The 21,929-nt window shown below is 43.3% G+C and overlaps 2 protein-coding genes across 3 annotated transcripts in view; one reads left to right on the forward strand and one right to left on the reverse strand.

Moving 5' to 3' along the window:
* Ush (Zinc finger protein ush) overlaps positions 1-21,929 on the forward strand; it is a 218,778-nt gene that overhangs the window by 59,444 nt on the left and 137,405 nt on the right. The gene's annotated exons all lie outside the window — the stretch shown is intronic.
* The window catches only part of LOC143214284 (uncharacterized), a 38,213-nt gene continuing 35,649 nt past the window's right edge, over positions 19,366-21,929 (reverse strand). For both annotated transcript variants that reach the window (XM_076435110.1, XM_076435109.1), the window contains one exon: positions 19,366-21,016. In XM_076435110.1, the coding sequence (XP_076291225.1) occupies positions 20,968-21,016 (49 nt within the window). In that variant the 3' untranslated portion in view covers positions 19,366-20,967. The remainder of the gene's footprint in view (positions 21,017-21,929) is intronic.

Here is a 21,929-nt window from a genome sequence, read left to right on the forward strand (position 1 = left end):
ACCGTGGATTTCGGTGCTCGATTCGCATTCGGGCTTGGTCCGCGAAGATATCCGGCTTTAAAGATGTCCGAATTCTTCACTATTGATCGCCGGACTGCGGAGCTTTATGCGAATTCCATGAATTCGTGATGAACGCACTGACCGAATAACACTGTTCACTTTTGCCAATAAATGTAGAACTTGTATTTTTGAAATCATCCAGGAGATCCACCCGGGATCTCTCGTGATCCCAATACAATTTTCTGTACACTGATCTTCGTATCATCCTGATGGGATCATTGTAAGTGTGAAGTTTCATTATTGATCGCCGGACTGCGGATTTTTATGCAATTTCTATGAAAATACAATGCACTGGTCGAATGACACTGTTCCATTTTGCCAAATAATTAATTTGTAAATTTGAAATCATCCCTCTCCTTCCAGAAGACCCACCCACGATCTCTCGTGATCTCAATACAATTTTCTGCACACTGATCTTCGTATCATCCTTATGGGATCATTGTAACTTTCCGTGTGTTCTTCTGAATATTTTGACTTCGTGGAGAGATGACGTTTCTAAAGCTCCACAGTTTTGTTTTTAGTAGTTCATATGAGCTAAATAAAGTTTATAATTTTATGGACCTCATGCTTTCCGATAAAGTGTACCATTTTCATTATACATATGTACATCGATATCCGCTTAGTGAGATACGGAAGATAATCTTCGACGCGAGGCAACATCGAGACATCCGTCGTCACGATATTCATTTTCTGTTCTCCGTAATATACATAGAAAACAAGAAATTCGTCTGGCCGCAAATAGAGACATTCATTCCACTAGACGTTTAATTTCCTCAGAAACAGGTTCAACTTAAATTCAATAAAAGTAGCGGGTTCGATCACTAGATTACGGATATGCAAATTTCAGTCTTATTAATCGGGAATCGGGAATTCCAGATAAAATAGACTACGAATTTCCTGTATTAGCCAATCGTTATTAAAATGTCTATTCTTTTTATGCATTATAAATGCACGAGGAAAGTCTATCCTTTCATCTTATCGAGTTAAGCATGATTACAAATGCTTCTACATTCCTGTGGAAGAATTTCAAAAGACGAGTAGACAGATATCCAATGTGTAAAAATGTTACAAAATTGGCTCATAAAAATTTTTAATATGGAGGTTGAAGATGAGCTGAAAGAAATACTTTTCCGAGACGTGAGACTCGGAGATTCAGAACGCACCGGAGCGAAGGTTAAAGCCTCGACGTAAACCGCGACGTTTCTCGTAAAGATAACGATTTAAAGAGAGGGGTGGTAGCAAGGGGGATGCTCTCGAAGATCTCCTACCCTTCGAATTCTCTTGCCCAACCCCTAACTGCCCTCATCCCCTCCGACAGTCCTGATATCGTGGCGTTACATCTCACGCAGTATCCCAGAACTGCAATTACATTGGCGAGAATACAGTTACGGTTACAATACAGTTACAGTTACATAAAAATATGCATTGAAACAATAAGGTTCAACATCATTAAATATTGTAGAAAATTTTGATAATTGTCGTAAGGGTTAAACACGAATTAATTGAAACTATGACTCTTTTTTGCAAATGATAGAATAAATTCATTTACTCAGATACGCACAATAAAAATCGTATAAAATCAGAGGGAATGCGGTCTCGTTACTCCTACAGTACAATGCGAGCCTTGTTTTGTGTCAGGTACTTCTACCGTTAACCGAAGACCTTCGGAAATGCGGCACGTTTCCACGGGTCGATGTTTATCGCGGAAACACAGTGAAAACGCGGAACTTTTTTAGTCTTTGTTTGGGGAGAAAATCGAGTTCGAAAGGGGGGTGAGTCACGCCTGCACTTGACTCGCGTGACGAATGTTGCGGCCGAATTGGCGTGTGCTGTGATATATCAGCCCCGCCGGTGTGTAGACCATTATTTTGTGAGAGATTTTTATTTATTTCCGCGCAGATTAATAATCCGTGCCAGCTTAGAATAATTGCAGGGGACGCTAGCCAACGAAACGTGTCCAGTTTCCCGAGTGTTCGATAAATCACGGCGTGCAACAATGATTGATACGCTTCACGCTGCATCTGAGACGCTGATAACCTTCCAAATTACGTAATCTGACATCTCGAAGTTTTAGAAAATTGAAAACCATAATTAATGCAACCTGTTAATCGTGGATGGTTGAAATCTTTGCCGAATTTTTGGAGAAACAAGGATCGTTTTGGGACACCCTGTATACAGAAACCTACCTGTTGGGTGCCCGACTGGAAGGTAAGGCCGGCTGGAATCGACCTCCCCCTTCGTCGTGACCTTCGAGAAAGTTTGATCGAACCCTGACCCCTCTCTCGATCCGCGGACGGATCTATCCTCGGTCGATCCGACGAATCTGTAACGCTCTCCTTCACGATCTCTCGTGACTGTCGCGCGTATTTAGGCGCTATGCCCGCCTGTAATTAACCGTCCCCATTCTAATTAGCCATTTTTTATGTGTACGATTATGTAAATCCAGCCACCGTTAATTGACACGGCTCGTTCCCCGCCGGGGAAAAAGTTCTGGGTCGGGAGACGTTGCATCTAAAAGGCCGAATTACGAATCTCTACTTTGTAATCTCAGCAGCGATTCGTCAATTAGTTGAAAGATTATATTACGCTAACGTTCCGGATGCACGAAGCCCGCTGCTTTTAAAAACTCTTTCTTAGAAAGAAATTAGCGGAACACCGAGGTGAGGGACGAGTAACAGGAACGCAATTTACAGGCAATCTTTTGATCAATGAAACAATGTTACGAGGGGATGAATAACAAGAATTAATTCTGTAGAACAGAAGAACATAAAAAAAATTCGTCAATCCAAGATTGACGGAAGTTCGCATTTCCATCCCTCCGCGGAGCTATTAAAAATGGAGCGACTGCATAAACGTCGAATGAAGAGACCGCAAAATTTTCCGCCTCAAAGGAAATGCTCGGCAATTTCCTGGCGGCGTCGTGCACTTATCCAAAGCGAGCATTGCGAACGAGGTGGGGGGTGTGGCTGTGATAAGGGCTATTCTTTGAACCCACGGGGACCCGTGAAAACGTCGATACAGAAACTGCGGCGGATCGGTGCGCTCGCGTGAGAATGCGTGCACACCGTGTCGGGGCATCTGCGTGTCCGGCGTGTAAGAGTTACATTAGTTATCTTTGTACCGTGGAGGTGGTTCGAGGACGATAGGGTAGGAATGCAACCGTTGGTTTATCGACGAAGCGTGGGTTTCGGAGTGCCGTCTTCTGGTCCGGGAGAATGCAGGTGCTTTATCTCCGCGGCCACGTACGAAACAAAAACAGACGAGAGGAGAGGAGCCGGCGAGAAAAACGAAAAGAACGATGATCCCGTGGGGGATTACTCCAAATAAACTTCTGTCGAGATGCGTTTCAAACCGTATTTAACGGTGATACGCCCGGGTGGAACCGGGCCCCGGGATTTTATATTTCACCGGCTGCGAAGATGCGGCCCCGGTCCACTCCGGGCTTAAATAATTATCTGACCTGTAAATCTTAGATTTCTTAATCTCTCTGTCCACCGTTGAAAGGGTCTCCCCCCTTCTTCCACGGTATCTGGAACGGCTGACCGCTGGAAACCTTTGTGTCTGGAACGAGACATTCCTCTTCGGTCCCGTTTCGTCGAACTTTCGAACGGACGGGAACGAATCCCGCGATAACGCGAGCAAATGAATTCTTGACGGAGAAAACGAGTTTGTTTTCGAACAGGGAACCTCTTTTCCGCCGGCCGACGCTGGGTCGAATTCTTTTACGGCGCCGCGACCGATTCCTTCGGGCCTGGGATCGAAGATGACAGATGTTTGCGGAAACGGCAATTTTTAGTCGATGGAAATTTGTGTATTGCTCGGGTATAGGATTTCTGGACTTTAAATGAAACTAGGAACTCGTCAAACTTTGACAAACATCATTCAACACAACAGGGGCTCTTATTGTTTACCTCTGGTCGAATTTTTGTGGTAAATGTAAGCAGGCAATAAAGAACCTGATAGAAAGTTGTGTACTTTTTGCACGTGGTTCTTTCTAGCTGCGAATGGACTCGGTACTTCTTCAAACTTCGTCAAACTATTAATTCTAGAATGCCTATAGAAAAGGAAACAACAAAATAGAAAGTTGTATACTGTTCTTATAGTTCTCTTATATTCTAATAAATAAACTGGACACTTTTCCAAACTTCGTCAAACTTGATCCAATATCGCACAATCTTGATCGAATTCATACAGGCAACGTTAAGGAGACGACAAAATAGTTAACAAATTAGGTTCTCAGGTTCCAAGTAAACTAAATACTTCTTCAAACACATCGCCAAAAAAAAAAAAAAATGATGGATAAAAACATTCTCAGTACAAGAAACTTACAACTTCCTGCTCCCAGTAGAAACGGTTAGCAAATACCAGACATTCCAGCGTTCACTGTCGCGCGCACTCTCCGTTTTCTAAAGGAGAGATTGTTCGGTGAAAAATGTTTCTAAATTTCATGTAGATTGTCCAGTGAGAAATGTCTTTAATTTCCTAAGGAGGAAAGTGTTCGCAATTTCCTTTTCCAAGAACCGTCAACTGTGCCATTGTGCCGTTTTATGCCATTTTGTGCGAGCAATTTGGTGGCTGGTAATGAGACGATTCTTTCTCAGTGGCGATGAAAACAACGAGGTTTTTCGCCATTTCACTTTCGACGGTTTCGACCTAGAAGGGGGTTCGAAAGTTGTGAAACCGGCGCGCACAAAAACGGTCGTTCACCTAACAGACAGGGAAGACAAGGACGGCAGAAGCAGGTGAAGAGCGGGAGAGGGTTTAACGAGGCAGGCGCTCAGCCAATGGCACTAATGACGCTAATTAATTGCACCAAAGACGGCGACCAACCATTATGTACTTCTCACGGGAACACGCGAAACTTCGAGGAAGTTTTGTTAACTTGCTCTCTCGCCTGGTCGTTACGTTCGCTGAAGAAATGCGGCTATTAGTGTCGTTACGTACCCTCTTTCCGAGTCGCCTAATCTTATTTAGGGGAAAACTACGGTGTACTGTTGCCCTCGGAACATTCTTGGCTTTCTGGATAAGTGAAGATAACGATTTTTATGCCGCAGCTTCAATTAAAAAGGAGATGCTCGCAGAAATCCGAGATAGAGATATTTTGTGTTTGAAGAGTAGGATCATTTTAGAGGAGGTTCACACAAGATTTGATGGCTACAAGAGATACTTTGCTTATCAGGGGTGCTACTAGTCTCCAGTGGTACTTTCAACTCCGTTTCAATTTTTAGCTTCGAAATTCTTGGAAACTCTCATTCCAATCCACCGAGCACGCCACGACGGGCATTTTTCAATGTATCCTGTATCTACAATCAAACGTTGCAAGTCAACTTTTAATTGCTTCTTAAATTGCTCCCGGCAAGCCGCGGAGTTTCGAGCCGCGTGGAACGAGTTGAGTGATCGAGCATAATCCTCGGTTCGCTGAAGACGAATAAACGAAGACCAGCGCACGGTGCCATAACGAAACGTTTAATCGAATGAAAGTTAGTCACTGGTCGGAAAATTGAAACTCTACGAAATTAGAGCAATTTATTATGGAACTTTATTTTCATTAGAACCGGCATTTTTATCTCATAAAATCTGCATTAATAAGAAAAGTTAATCGATTCGGTAAAAATTAATATTCTATCCCAACAAATACAAACTTTCGTTGCAATTTTCAGAGTTAAATTTGACGCTTACTGTGTTCATGCTAGAGTGTGTGGTTTAGGGATTCTGTAGCACAGAGAATTTTTTGGTTTTACACGGGGTAGAAAATTCCGTAGATGGACACCGATTGGTAGTCATCGCATGGCAATCCGGTCGCGTTGCACGCGGCCAATGTATCGGCTGCGAGATCGGGCCATAAACCCGGCCATTCATTCGATATCGGAGCAATAGCTCCGTAGGATGATAACAAGAATAGGTGAGCATAGGCCGGCCATTCTTGCCACGGCTTTTGTCCGACAACAACCCGGTTACGGGAGACGGAGCGGCGATTTTCTATAAGGGATGCTGCGGACGGTCAGCGTACATATTTACGGAGCAGATAACATCGATTGGATAAAGGGGGAAATTGGCGCTAGAACACGCTCTCCATCGGCATTTTTTACAACCGACGGGGAGCTGAGCAAGAAGAAGCAAACGCTCGTTATCGGGCTCTATCGGTGATCGACTCGTGGTCAGCCTTATGGTACCGCAAACAATGAGTCTAAATTGATGTACACCTGTCCATTCAAACTTAAAATTTGTTGTACTTCGATTTGTTCAAACGAGAATTCTCAAAAGTTCGTAGATTATGACTAGACTGCGGATCATTATGCAAAATAAAAAATGTTCGCATTGATTGCAGGACACAGGAGCCAAATAAAAATTGTATTCTTCTTTTAATTATCCTATTCAGCTGAAACTAATACATTGATGTCCTTAAATATTTTTAATACGTCCCATGTTTTAAATTGAACGTGCCCATTTTTGTCATAAATCCATAAAATCCGCAGTCTAATTATGGCAAAACAAACATGAGTAGATATCATTTAAAACAGTAAGGACATTAGAAGAATTAAAAATACGATTACATTATTTTCGACGTATTGAACATATTGTCTAATTATCAGATCTCTATACAAAATAAAAATTGTCCGTATCAAGTAATTTCTTCCCTTAATAATTGTAAAATACAGCTGCCTATTCAAACTTAAAAATATATCAATTACAAGAAAGAGGACCCGCATAAAAATTAGTTTCTTCCAATAATTTGAATAGGTTGTAAGTAATGTACTCGCCATGTTAAATTGATAATGAATGTGCCAAATGAAGGCGATACCTTCGCAACAATTTTTCAATTGCGGAAAGATAATTTCACGGTTCGAACGAAATGAATCGGAATGAACGAATGACGCAAATTTTCGCGGTTCCCTCGGCAGCGGCTAACTTCGACCATAAATTCGGCGGATGATGTTCGCGGGGGAACTACTGCTGTACGCTGTGGTAACCGAGCCTGGTATTATTTCCTACACGCGAGATAGTCGGAGCGGATAACGAAAAGTGGTAGAGACACGTTCGATCATCCGCGTTATTTTTATGCCGGCCGAACGATAATGCGAGTTAAGTCATCGGATTGATTGCTCTTTATGGAAGACTGCTGGGGAAGAAAGGGGAGGTAAAGGAACAATGCGGGCAACCTTATCGAATCTCGACCTCCACGACCTCTTATCGCTTGCTTCTCGATAGACGTTCCCGGCAATCGCGATTCGAAATGACGCTTTTAAAGGAGAGTCCGCCGATTTCATACAACATAAAAATCCATCCCGACAAAAATTAGTAAGTTCGATTTAAAGCAGACAGATTAAAATTAAGAGCTGATTCAGGTCATTAAAAACAGAATGACAATTTTTATTTCGCACGAAGATCCGCATAATCATACGGTTTGAATAGTCCCATCGTGCGTGCTCCTCGAGGGGTTAATTAACAGCAATCGTCCGGAAGACGTCAGGCATATTCGCAGGGGTGGAAGAACTCGGCCCACGGGCGGGAGGGTGTGGAGGAACCAGGGTTGGCTATCATTCGGCCGTTTCGGGTCCACGGGGTCGTTCTAATCCATCCGATAGCAAGAAACCAGCCCCCGAACGATTTCGCCGTGTCGGTGGTGGCAATCTCCGCTATTGAAATTTCCAGCGGGTTCGAAGAGCGAAAACGGGGGTGTAAAGGGGGTTGCGCAGGGTCTCCGGAGGCCGGGCAGTGAGAGAGCCGACCTATATGCGTCTGGTTATGCAGACACCTACAAACACGTACACAAACATACACACGCACAGACATCGGGAGTTGCACACTCGCACACCTGTCTGCGAGGTACATAGGTAGATAGATAGAGAGAGGGAGAGAGAGAGAGAGAGAGAGAGAGAGAGAGAGAGAGAGAGAGAGAGAGAGAGAGAGAGAGAGAGAGAGAGAGGCGGCAAGGGTCCAACGAGGGTTGCAGGAGGGGGTTGGTTGGTCGGTGGTCGGCGGCGGTGTTATCGCGTCGGCCCAGATTGAATATATTTCATATGTTTTCATAACTACCGCAGCCGGGCCGCTACCGTCCCGCTATCTGCTTCCACCTACAGCCAACCTACACCTCCTCTGCCGCTGGAGTCGCCTCCGCGACGGGGTGAGATGGGGTGAGGATGGGGCGAGAGACGCGTTCACCGATGGGGGTGGGTGGCCGCGCCGGGGGTGAAAAGCGGAGAAAAGAGGGAGGATGAAAGAGCGCCGGTGGAAAAGGCGTGAAGATAGAAGAGAGAAAGAGCGAGGGAAAGAGAGGGTTGAGGGAGCCACCGGAGAGAGTTGCAGGGGGTGAAGAACGAGGTGTGCAAGAGAGAGAGAGAGAGAGGGAGAGAGAGAGCGAGAGAGCGAGATGGAAAGAGAGTTAGGTTGGTTCCGCCGCGGCCACGGGAAATCAACCGTGAGGAGATACCGGTTGACTGATGTGCGCCTTTCTGTTGTAAAACGATAAAGGCGGCGTGGCATTGGTCGGGCCGAGGGTTTCCGATAGCCAACCACCCCTCTGCCCACCCCCTCACCCCCTCTTTCTACTCCCTTGCAGCTCCTCTCGCTCTCCTTCGCCCTCTCCGACCACGCCAAAGACCTTTTCCCGCAGGAGGGAAAAAGAAGAAGATCGCCCCCGTCCACTAGATGTATTTTACATTGTACACCGTGGAAATAGGCGAGAAGACGACCAGAACACCAACCACCCTGATCCGACGCCATCGGCTGAATATTCATCTCGCGTCGCGGTGCTGCCCAAGCGACGATAACGCCCACCCTCCCGCACTCCCTTATCGGACCAGCTCTCTCTCCTTGGACGTCGGTGATGCTCGTCGAAAGCGTTTCAATTGTTCCTCCTCTTTCACCTTTTTTCGTAAATAAAATATTCGCGCCGTCACTCCTACCGGCGAGTCGCTTTCGCGTCTTCGAAACAAGTTTACCGAATGTGTTAACTAGTTTTATTAAAGTTGCGAACCAATAATATCTAATCTCTTTACCGTCGCAGGTACTTGCAAAAAATCTAAAAGAATTCTATTTTATACTCTATTTTAACATATAATCGTTGGAACGTCAAATGTTTGAGGTATTAATGGGGAAAAATACATATCGGACAGAGAAAAATTCAAGAGTGAAATTTCGCTCTGGATTGCCCGGGTAGGCTTAATAATATTTTTGCCAAAAATTCCGTAAAATTCTGACAGAACCAGGATCGGATCCAGGTAAAACAACCCTCGCAAATTCCCAGGTGTCAGAGCCCGAACGAAATAATTCCAGTCCCAGTGTAGCACAGACAGGCTTCCGCAGTAATGCTCTCCCTCTCGCTTTCATCCCCCTCGGTTCACCCTCGCGGAAAGTTATTCAAATCGCGATTCGGTTCGGTTCGTTCGTCTTCGCGCGAATTTCACCGGCGCGTACGTGGGGTTCTCCGGGAGAAGGCAGTGAACGCGGGTAACGACGAGTCACCTCTCGCCCTCGACGAGCGCATAATATACACGTACGCTGTTCTACGTACGTGTAACCGGTCCGCGATAGAGAGAGAGAGAGAGGGAGAGAGAGAGAGAAAGGGGGCCGGCGGCGAGAACGGGAGGGAGAGAGTTTGTTATCGTTATCGCGCGACGTGGCCGCGCGGCGATCGTGATAACGGCTCGCCACCGCTCTTATCGCCGCGCCGGTTTGCTTCGCCCCGTACGTATATTCCGTCGCATCCATTCCAGCTCGCTCCACTTCGCCCCGGACGACTCGTATTTTCGCGCCACTTCACGGACTTCGCCGTGAACAACGGAATTTTCGGCACTGACCGATTTTTTTTCGCGCTTCGGAGATCCAAAAGCTTCGGAGATCCAGAGCTGTTCGAACAGTGCGATCGACGAGTTCGATCGCTACAGCGGATTCAGTCGATGAAATGGGTGTACGTTTTAGGTGATAGTAGTTAAACGTTCACGATGCGATGGTGCGTTGCAGAATATGTTGTGACTAAGTGGATTTTGGTGGAAAATTGGTTCGCTAGTGAGAGACTCCGTATAGTGAAAATGAAGATGAAGTGTCCATAATTTTTATTTTATACAGTTGTATGAAATGTAGAAGTTTTCACATCCTGTAGTAAACTAATTGCTCCAGCTTCCCAAAAAAGTTCAAATCGTATAGTACAATATTTAAAAAGTTATCGTCTTTTTTTACAGCGTCCGAATATTAATTCGAGTAACTGTACATAACAGAGTGTCGTGATCGTGAAAATTGGAAGTATGTGAATTCTGATTGCGAAAATTAAAAATGAGATTATTATTATAAATATTTGGAGATCTAGGGATTCTAGTTCAAAGGGTTGAAAATTTGCAGATTTCGACCATGAGAAGATTAACCTTCACTCTGCGTATAGGGGGGAGGGGGTGTAAACACACCCCAGACTAATAAAAACGTACATGAAAAGTTGCAGCATGGAAAATTTCCAAAGTTCTCTTAGGACAGTATCTGTGACATATTTCACACATGATTAAAGAAATGAGAATTATTATTATTTTTATCTATAGAGAACCTTTATATATTCAATCAAATTTTTTAATCTTCTCATACCTACTTAACATTAGAATATATGAACGTAGAGTGAAGGTCGAAATTAGCCGATTCGAAACCTCGAAGAACGAATATTTGAGATTCCAATCTCGGGAGCTGTAAAATCCGGGGATCATGAACCCCAGAGATTGAAAATTCATAGACCCAGAAAGGATTGAAAATTCACCCTCCACAACCCCCAACCCCGTCTTTCATTCATGCAACACTCCCGGATAAAGATGCAAATTCGCCCCGCAACATTCTCCCATTTACAAGTACCCGCGGGAAGTTCAAATCCTCGTAACCCTAATCTCGCGGTCTATAAATTCCAAGAACCCGCGACCATGCTTCCCCCGCGTTACATTCGAACTCGATAATCCAATTACCTTGAGAATTACAATAATTCGTAATCGGCACTGGCTATCAATCTGAAAGTTCCGTTGACTGCGACAAAGGCAGGGCTCGGTTTATCAACTGCGGTGAGCGATTATTTAAAACGGAACCGTCCGTGCTTCGAACTCGGCGAAATAATCGCGCGAATACTCGAGTCCCGGAGCGGGGTCATTATAATTATCTCACAAATTTCTAATCGGCCGCAGATTATTTGTCTCGATACGTTTTACAAGCGGACCGCCCTGCCGTGTACCTTTGCCGTGGGTTCGTTTCGAGTAGGAGGACCGATAAAGAACCGTCTTAATCGCTATGCAAAACAGGAGGCCCGTACGTGGAAAAATGCTCGCATAATTTACTCCATCGATCCCTACGATCGGGAAGCGTGATCCACGCCGCGCCGTGCTCAACATCTTTCTCTCTTTTGCTTCTCTGTACCTCCCTCCGTCGTCTTCTTCTTCCTCTTCTTCTTCGTTCTACCCCCCCCCTCTTTATTCGTTTTTCATTGCACAAGCATCGTTTGACCGTCTCGTGAAGTGGCGCGAAAATACGAGTCGGTCAGGCGAAGTGGAGCGGGCTGGAATGGACGCGACGATAAGAAAGTCGCCCACTCGTTATCGCTTATCCTTATTCCAGCCGACCGACAGAAAAAAAAAATAGTATATATACACACATATATATGTATAAGAGAGAACTATCTGTAATACGATCGATACCTATCTACCGACCGTATCTGGTTCGATGAAACGCGACTCGCGCGGCTCCCGAGACTCTCTCGTCTCGTAATTAGAATGGAATTGCCCTGGAAAAAGCGGCGTTCTCGCGACCGGAGAAATTGCGCAAACTTCACGCGGAATTGATAACGAACGGCGAGATTCGTATCGGGGCCGAACGACATTTGTCATCGTCCCGCGAGCGGAATGAAAATGAAAACCGCCCCTTCGGAAACCAGCGGACTCGCTTTTACCGCGCTCTTTAAATGCTTTTTATGGCCGCACTTACCCGGCCCGGCTATTAATGCTCTTTCGACGAGAGCGTAATTAGACTGCAGATGCTAGGCAGATGCACTGTGGATTCCCACTCTGCTAGATTGTTTTGCGAAACGATCGAAGGAGATACGAAATATCGGCGCGCCGCTTTCCGTTTCTATCGTGTCGGGGTTCGCGGTCTCCACGGAACGTTTGTAATGTTAACACACTCAGTGTAATGGATTTTATGATACGCCGTTGCGAACTTGTTGCAAAATTATTCAACACCAAGGCTATAAGCTAGCCTCGATCATCGAGGATATCTGGCAATGTATTAACCCTTACATCGTTAAATATGTTCGTATCTAATCAATTACTAGACATTTAACCCTCATACGAACCTCGAGAATTGTTGCATAAAAAAGAGACCAGGATAATAATTCACCCATGTTTGCTCTACACGTGAAATCTACAAATTATGTTCAATTTGTAACGTCACATTTTTAAAAAATACATCTCACAGCATTGACATAAAGGGATCAATGATTTTACAGTATGTGGAAATAGTAAATGGGTGAAGTTTCATCCTGAGGATCGTATAAGGGTTAAGTATTGTGCGAGGTATAACAGCAATTTCATATCCACAAGATGAACAAAATCATATACAATAGAATTATTCTAGGTCGGAGGAAATGTTTAATTTTCAAGTTAAAATAGCTCCGACTGCAATGAAATAAATAATTGTAAAGAATATAATTAGGAAATTCCAGACTCCGAGACTCCATCTTTATTGAAGGAAATACAGGAACAAATATAGCGATTGTCACAAAGCCTTGTGTGCTGTTCAGGAAATTTAGACATTTATCATTTGAGTAGTAAATTGAACCACGATTAAATCATCTTCGGATCATCCCTTACAAACGGAACGAAGATCGGAATTCCGTAAAAAACAGTAAAATTTAGTCACAGCAGGAATGTTCACAGCGAAATCTGTTTCCGTAAAATTCGCGATCCATCTTCGTAGCAGTTTCGACACGGAGCAACGCGTGTGCCAGGTGCAGTTATGGCGACCGGTGCCGATGGAAACTTCTGAAACGGAAACGCGGTCCGATTCGATCAGCGGGGCGAGAGACCGCGGGCTCAAGGCGGATTTGCAAGGGGTAGGTCATGCGCCAAGGTAGCCAGGGGTAGGCAGAAAAGGGATCCGTCTTTGTTCAGGATGGCGAGCAGCCAAGGACTCGGCCGCGGCCCGAAAAACCAGAGGGTTGCAAAACTAACGCGGCGCAATGGGGCGGCAGTCGCGTGCCTCGCATCCCCTAAACCGTGGATCGACGTGACTTCCACGGGAGGGGGGTGGGACGAGGTTAGGGGTGAGTTTATGCTCGTGGCGGTCTACCCTCCTTCGCCGACACCTCGATCTTACTTAGCCGAGCTATCGCGATCTGCGATCCCGCCAAATCACCGGCGCGAATGCCGCCACGAAACCGAACAACCCTTGCACCGTGCCAATCCACTCTTTTCCTCCTCTTTTTACTTTGTTATTTATGGCCGCTCGATTTCCAAAATCGAGGATTAACTGGTCGGTGTGCAGGAGGTTGCGCGAGGTCGATAAAAGGCATCTCTGGAGGGGTGGGTTTTTAAACGAGCCACCTCTAATCAGTGATTAGTGCAATCAGGATCTTCATGCGTTTAAGTTCGATCTTTATAGTAGGGATCTTTTGATGGACGATAAATATTTTTCCTTGGATTTTAATTTTTGTGAAGCAGTCGATGAGAACACGAATTTGTGTAAGGATGTAGAGTCTATGCTCTTTCGAGCAGAGAATTTGAATGGCTGTTCACTGATAAGTAGACTGCGGATGTTCATGCAATTTGCAATTTTCGTAGACGAATTTGAAGGATGTGAAATCAAATAAAATCTTGTTTTCAATGTTAGTAGCCTTTGTAGATTTGAAAGAAATACAAATCGTACTAAACTCGGTCAAATTTTATGTTCTACCACTTTTTGAAAATTTTCACGAGCTATAAATGCATAAAGATTCGCAGTCTACTGATAAGGTTCAAAATACTTTCAAGAATTTAATTTGAAATCTACAGTGTAATGATAAATAAATATAGTAAAAAATCATGATAGAAAGACACGAATTTGGTCCGTTAGTTAATTCATTTATAATGTTAAGAATTCCTATCCGATTTCCAGCGAACAATTCGGGAACAGCGTGCAAAGATTCCTTCGCAACGAATTCGCAGCCACCGAATTTCTCGAGCAACAAGGCAGACGTCTCCGGTGCTCAATCAACGAGTGTCTGCCGGTATCAATTAACAATTCCCCGAACACGGAACACCAATTTAGCCGGAGCGGCTCGCGGCCATGCTGTTCCATTCATTCATCGCGAAGAAATTCATCGGCAGTCCGGTCACGTAGCACGCAGGATACACTTACAGCACATTTGCGCCCGAGTCTGTAATTAACCCCGAAGAAGGAATAAGAGTAGAAAGGAAACTTACGATGATCGTGTCCCGTTCCCCGTAGCGTCGTTTCCTCGATCCTATCTCGCGGCTATAATCATCGGTAGATCTCACTGGATAGGTCGAGAGATATCGATCTCCGATCGATTAACACCTAGCCGAGATAAGGGGCGAAACACGCTCGATAATCTCGCAGGAATACATCGTGCGATAAGCAAAGTCGCTCACCCCGGCCTCCTCTCGATGAATTGTATTATGATAATCGTGGCACGAGGGCCTCCCATTAACATATTAATATAAGTCAGGCAATAACGGCGCGTGTAAAAATGCAACGCGATAATATTCATTTCTGTTCGACCCATTTCCAGTCATACACGCGTTAATCATGCGTGATCAGAGCCGAGTCGAATGAAAACGGCCTTTTTCGCAGCTGGTGGTCGAAAGCTGAGTTTACCCCTAAGTGCACGATGGTTTACGACCTGTAATTTATTTCTCTGGTGACGCCTTTATGCTCTCGCAGACATTTATCGTGTGTACTTTAATTGTACACATTTTTAATATTGTATTTTGAACAGCGACAGAGACGGAGAAATCAATTTTCATGCAAAAAATGTCTGAAGGTTGAAAAGACATTCATGGTACCACAAATACTCCACGTAGACGATGGTCAATCCTACAAAGAGGTCACTAAAACGAATGGGGTGGTTTCCAGCATCGACAACTTTAGCCAAATAATTAATTGTCTTATTTAAAATTCAGAATTACGTATATCTCCAAGAAGAAGGTGGAATACATTTACAGACGTCAATTGCTTAGCCCAAGTGTCAGCCTTGCCGCCATTAACATGTTCGCTACCACCGTCACAAATATGTGACCTCCATAGTCTGACAGTTCACTTAAAAACAGTCAAACTAATTTTGTACACTCTTCGTTGTTTAAGGTCATAGTAGAATGCATAATTTTCAAAGAATCCGTGACTTTCTTCTGCTAAACTGTTTTGATAATTCAAAATTGGGTACGTTGCATTTAACAAAACTTTCGAAGGTAAGTAACGAAACAAATGCTGGTAGCTAACGTGTTAATATACATATAGTAGTCTTTTTGTCGTAGATTACTTAGGATAATTGAACGGAAAGGATTATTACTGTGCATGCCGTCGAGATTCAATTTCAAGGGTCGCTTTGTTACGTTCGTGAGGGATTTGTTTCTGAGCAAAGCGTCAGAGATAAACGATTACGTTGCTTAATGCCGAGGCTTAGTGTTCCTCGGGTTTATCCTCGGCAGGGATTTTTCGAGCGATCGCTGAGAGGAAAGTTCGCGTGCGGAGGCGTTCGTTTGACAGATCCTGCTACTTTCTCTCGCTGTTACGAAATAGTTGGACGCTGGTGTTCACGGTATTACGTGTCGATGCTGGCTCGGTGTGCGTTTGCATACGGTTGATTGCGAAGTAAAGCGGCGAAGTGGACTGCAAACCTGTGCAACTTCGAATTTTTGAGACAGGGAAAATAATATCTAGTTCACGATGCAACGATTAACCCCAACGATAAAGAAGGGTTCAAGAACGTGTTCACACTAAACCTGCCACCACCGGTCAAGTGACCGGTTCCAGATTTTTTATTTCCCAATCATTATTGAAATTTTAAAGATGGTGGTAAATGATTAAATAAATATATTTAATAGCGCAGATATTATAATACGAACCGCACAAAGCTGAAATCAATTTAGTCTTGACATCTTTATAAGGCAATACGTACCGGCTACTTTTAAAGCTCGTCAATTTAATTAAATGACTTCAACTCTGTGCGATTTTTTCAGAAGATAGCTGAACAGTCAACGTGTTAACGAAGTAATAATGAAGTAAATGGAAATGTAGCTGCAGCTACAAGCATTGATATTCCCATTAACACTGGGAATTACGTGCCCAAAATATATCTACATTCGAATAACACTCTTCACATCTGCATTCAGAGGAAGCTAATGAACATCATCTCGACGAGGAAACGATTCTCGAGGATCTCTAAACTTTACGTCTCTCTTTCTCCCCTTTGATTCTCTCACTCTTTCTCACTGTCTCGTGAATCTCCAGGTCGTGGAGTTTCAGCTGGCGGTGTAGGCAGTAGGCAGTAGGTTGTGTTGCCGGAGATACGATCTCGACAGCGCTGGCCATCGAAGCAAATCGATTAATTGGGAACGAACGCGCTCCGATCGCCACGCTCTGACGTCTAAAAACCAGCTCGACCGTGTTTACCGCAATAACGCGAATATACGGCCGCCACGCTGTGCCCCAAAACGAAAAAGAAGACAACTGGCGCGGCGCGCGCGAGCGAGCGACCGATCCGAACCGCAGACACCGGGATCGCCTCTACCCGATGGACCCGCTGAATCAATCGCTCGCACCGACCCGGACGCGTTCTTTCCTATTTTCGAAACATATTTTCACTACGCCGAGAACGGAGTGATAACAGCACGATAAAACCCACCGAAAACACGCCGCTCGCTTTCAGGAGCGACGCTTTTCCCCGGGACCGGTTGATTTTCACTTCGATATTCTTGCTGTTCCCGCTCGTTCCGGTTTTTTATAAATAAACCGGCTGTCTTTATGCGATGTAAAAATTGTCGGCACAAATCGCACAAATCGGGAGTCGAATTTCGTCCCCTTTCTACCTCTTACGTCGGTCGCCAATATTTTCTACGATATTCATTGACGTTGCAATTTGAAGTCTCGTAAATGAATCTGTGATTAGATAGCGGATCTTTATGCAAAATCAAAATTTTCTACCTGATTTGCAACCAGTGTTGGGTAATAAATAAATAATTATTTAAATAAAAATTTAAATAACAAGTTATTTATTATTTGAGCAAGTCTAAATGAATTATTTAAAATAATAAAGTTAATTGCGCACGTGTTCATTGTATATACAAAATACAAGAAATAAGAGAAGACCAAAAACTATTTATGTGATTTCCACCTCAATCCAAATAATAAATAATCTTTTATTTGCAAATAAGAAATAATAATTTATTTAAATAAAAAGTTTAGTTATTATTTGCTATTAAACTCACACGTTTATTTATTATTTATTTATTATTTAATGGGTTGAAAATAATACGACAGTATTTTTAAATTCGTCTAATGTTCTTAATGTTTTAAATTATACCTACTAAAAAATATTACAGAAATTTTAAACAGAGATTGAAAGTACCTTCCCGGTTATTGACATGAGGGTTAATCATTTCAATCGGCTGAAACACTGATGGTTCTAAATTTTTTTAGTCTATCCACTGCTTCAAGCAGAACCTACTCATCTTTCATGTAACTAAGTGGTTATAAATATAAATGCATAAAGTACAGCAGAGTTTGTAAAAAAGGCGTTCGCGTAATCATTCATCGTGCACGAGGACAAATAATCATTTTACCCGTGCAAAAATAGTAGAAGAAAAAAATAATTTCCACAATCTTTGGCGATTGCAGGTCTCACTTTTACGAACCGTAAAGATCCACCTGCGAATCGCAGCATAGCGGGCTCCGAGTACATATAGCAATTTCGCTAGCGGACAGTGGACGTCGTCCACGATAATTTGCTCATTTAAATTCCCGGGAATCTTATCTCCGATCGTTGTAGCACATACTTTTCGTGAGCTCGATACCGTCGGCTTATCGGCGTCGAAAATAAACAGCCGATTCTTTGGGCGTGTTCGCGCTTACGAAATTGCATTCCGACACGACACATTGTCAAACTCTGTTGTATTCAAGAAGAGAGAGAAAAGGAGAATGATAGAAAGAGAGAGAGAGAGAGAGAGAGAGAGAGAGATCGTTGGTCGGACGAAAAGTCAGTCGGACGTGTGCAACAAGCACGCATGAATGCACGCAAGCCTCTCCCTCGTAGATCCGGCGAGATCGAGAACGAAAAGGGAAAAGATCGAGAGGAAGATCCGTCCCGGGCTCATTGAAACGGAGCGGCCCCGGATTCCGGGCAACTGGCTCGCGATAAAAAACACTTTTTTTCCCTCGTCCGATGAGAAATTCGATCCCGATCGTGCATCGGGGCCTTTTTGCAATTCCTATCGAGTTTCGCGTCGCGGGGACCCAGCCTCGCCCCGCCGCCGCTTAAATCCCGATTTAATCTCGATCCACCGCCCCCTCCGAGCCCCCCTCCCGGATTTTTCTTGTCCCTCGAAATTCTTATTGTATAACGCCGTATCGTTTCTTGCGAATTTCTACTCCACTCGCCTTAAACATTTACCAATGTTAGGTAATTTCATAGGTTCCATTTTGCTCCTCGCTGAGAACGCTTAATGAAATAAAATTGATTTTTGGAAACGAAAACACGCCCTAAATCTCTACAGTGAGTGTAGAAAGTATTTCTTTCGCTTTTAAAGTCGCCCTTTAAAATAGAATAACTTTTTTATAATTGTACCAAACAACCTGATTTTTTATAATCAATTAGAAGCATTGGTTTACGAAATGATATGGGAAAAAGATTTTCCAAAAGTTATAATTTACGAGGTTACATACAAAAATAAAAAAAGGCATGAAATTTTCAGCATGTGTATAACTAACATAGATCTACAAAACATATATTTTAAATTTTCATTAAGGGCCCAAATAAAAAAGGTTTGAAAAAACGCCTTTCTTATTTTTGCATGTAACCTTGTAAATTATAATTTTTGGAAAATCTTTTTTGCATATCGTTTCGTAAACCAATGCTTCTAATTGATTATAAAAAATCAGGACGTTTGGTACAACAATAAAAAAGTTATACTATTTTTAAAGGACGTATGAATACTTTTTACACTCATGTATAGAATTTATATAGATTTAGATAGATTACATAGAATTAATTAGATAGATTATAAAGCATCATTATAATTTCAATAATTGCAAAATAAAAAACCAGAAACCGGTCATTTGACCGGCGGTGTTAGGTTTAGTGGTAATAGCATTGTTAATTAACGCAAAAGTGATTTTTAAAACGGTGGATAATGCAAAAAATGTATGTCTTTTCGGTTTTCCGAAGAAATGTATCGCCGTGGAAAGCGAGCGGAGGGAGCCGGGAGAGAGAGGAAGGAGAGAACGAGCGCCTCACTCTCGTAAAGCTTATCGGCACCGTCGCGAACGGCGCTTGGAAACGAGCTGTTTCGTCAGCAGCGATTTTTTCCGCGACGGCTTCCTACACCGTGTCACCCAGGAAGGAATCGTTTGCCCGCGATACACTAACGACGTTTCCGCGAACTCCGTTCTGGTTCCGATCGTTGCCGGCACATAAATATTTTTTTTACTATAAAATTACTACGAGCCTTTCTTTCCTCACACAACATAGACATTCTTCTTTTACAACTCTACTCTTGGGCATTTTTATTGTGACATCCCTTGACGCTTGCGAGAGGAACTCTATGAATATTCATTGGAAATATTCATAGATGCAACTTGATTAGGTAATGCGGGATAGCGAAGGATTAAGGAGTGTCCTGTTAAATCAGCTCAAGGTATGTAGGTTCGAGATGAATTCAATTTTCTGCATATTTATTTACCTTTTTATTTCTTCATCTGTGCCAGGTAGTCGTGGTTTGAAGTGGAAATTGTCAATATATTGATTAATAAAATGACTCTTCTAGTGTTAATATTGATCTATATTAAATAGACGTGTTCCGAAACAAAAATTTCACATCGATTAATAAAATGACTTTTGGTGAGGATGTATTATTAATTCGATGTGGTTTGAATCGTGGAATACAAACTGCACTTTGATCAGAAGTAGAGGAGAAGATCCTCTCGGTGAAGGCACAGGTTGATGGGTGCAAGATAAATTTAAATAAAATAGAAAGAATAATGGAGTTGAACCGATGTACCAGTTTGAAACTTCAGTAATGGAAATTTTATTGTTCGACAGAGAAATTTGATATTGCTGTATAAAATGTTTCGGAGAATGGTCGAGGGGGACATTGGACATCTTGCACAAAGTTCCAAGGTTAATATGTACTTCTTTAAATTAAAAGCCTGTTCAGCGGTGCCGGAAATTTTCTGGCGATCGGAATATTTCCGATCGAGCGATCTCTCGCGGCGCAGTAATCTCGAAAGACTGGGGCTGACTCGGTTCGATCCATCGAGGTTTCCCGAGCACCGAGCGAGAGCCGGTCGCTCTTAATTACAATCGATCTTATCACACGCATTGTCCGTGCCGGCGAGCAAACAAGCTCTCGCGACGATATAAATAAGTCGAGAAAATGCATCGGCGAAGACACATCCCCGGCCCGGTCGCCAGATAAACGATGGAGATGTGGTCGAGGGCCTGGGTCAGATGAGATTGCGCCCGCGTGTGTATCGTTCGTTTCCGAAGCTTATCGCGCCGCGTGATAACACTTGGACGCCCCCAGATCACTCGATAACCACGTTATCGACATCGGCCTCGTCCATCGGTCATCACTGACTGCGAGCCTGATGGAAAAAGACCAGGTCCTCTTTCCTACGTTCCTCTGGCAACGATTATCGTGCCGAACCCTGCACGGGGGCGTGCAACCATACACCCATTTATTGCTCCTGTTTGTCGCCGAACTGCCGCGCCGGCCAAAAAACGTGCCTGGAAAGTTGAAAACTTGTGACTCAACCGGGCCAACTGTGCTCCCACGTGAACCACAAGAGTGAAAATAATACTAGGTCGCTCGGAAAATAATTTCGTTTTTTGTGTAGAGATGGCATAGCTTCCATTTGTTATTACTAGACTGCGGATGTTTATGCAATTTGCAATTTTCGTAGACGAGTTTTAAGAATGTCGAATTAAATGAAATCTTATTTTCTGTGCCGGTACCGTTTTCAGACTGCAGAATTTTTTGAAAATTTTCAGAAGCTGTAATTGCATAACAATCCGCAGTCTAGTTATTGCTTAAACTTATTTCAAATCGCAAAATCTTTCTAAACTTTCAAGTATTTTTTTATCATCGCATCAAATATGCAAAATGGGATCTCTAAGTTGCCTGAGAAATCGCAAAAGATCATGGAACAGGGTGTCACAAAACCTACTCTAAGTGGTTCATTTTCTCTTACGAAAACGAAATGACTTTAGTTTTTCCGTTAAACTTCTTGTTCGTTTAGAATCATCGGAACTGTAGAGAATGTTCACTTGCAAATATTTTGTGAATCAATTCAATACTGATGTTATTATGAAAGAGTGTACATCTATAAGAATTTCTGTGGTCCATCACGCACCATGTTCGTGATGAAGATTGATATTTCGATTATATTTAGAGTAATCGGTACAATACTGACGAAATTGAAATGACGCAGCTTTATATATAATTTTAATTGCTTGTTCGACAAATTATTGGACCAGGAGAATTATCGGGCACTCCGTTTACGGTGTTGTAATATCAAGAAGACAGTTTCGATCCCAATAATTTATGATAATATGCACGAACGGTGACTTAGAGTTGATGGAAGTATTTGTATTTGTCTGTGAACGAAGCTGAACGTCGATCTCGAAGAGCCAGGTCCAA

Source organism: Lasioglossum baleicum, chromosome 12 (assembly GCF_051020765.1).
Source record: "Lasioglossum baleicum chromosome 12, iyLasBale1, whole genome shotgun sequence".
Classification (NCBI taxonomy): Eukaryota; Metazoa; Arthropoda; class Insecta; order Hymenoptera; family Halictidae; genus Lasioglossum; species Lasioglossum baleicum.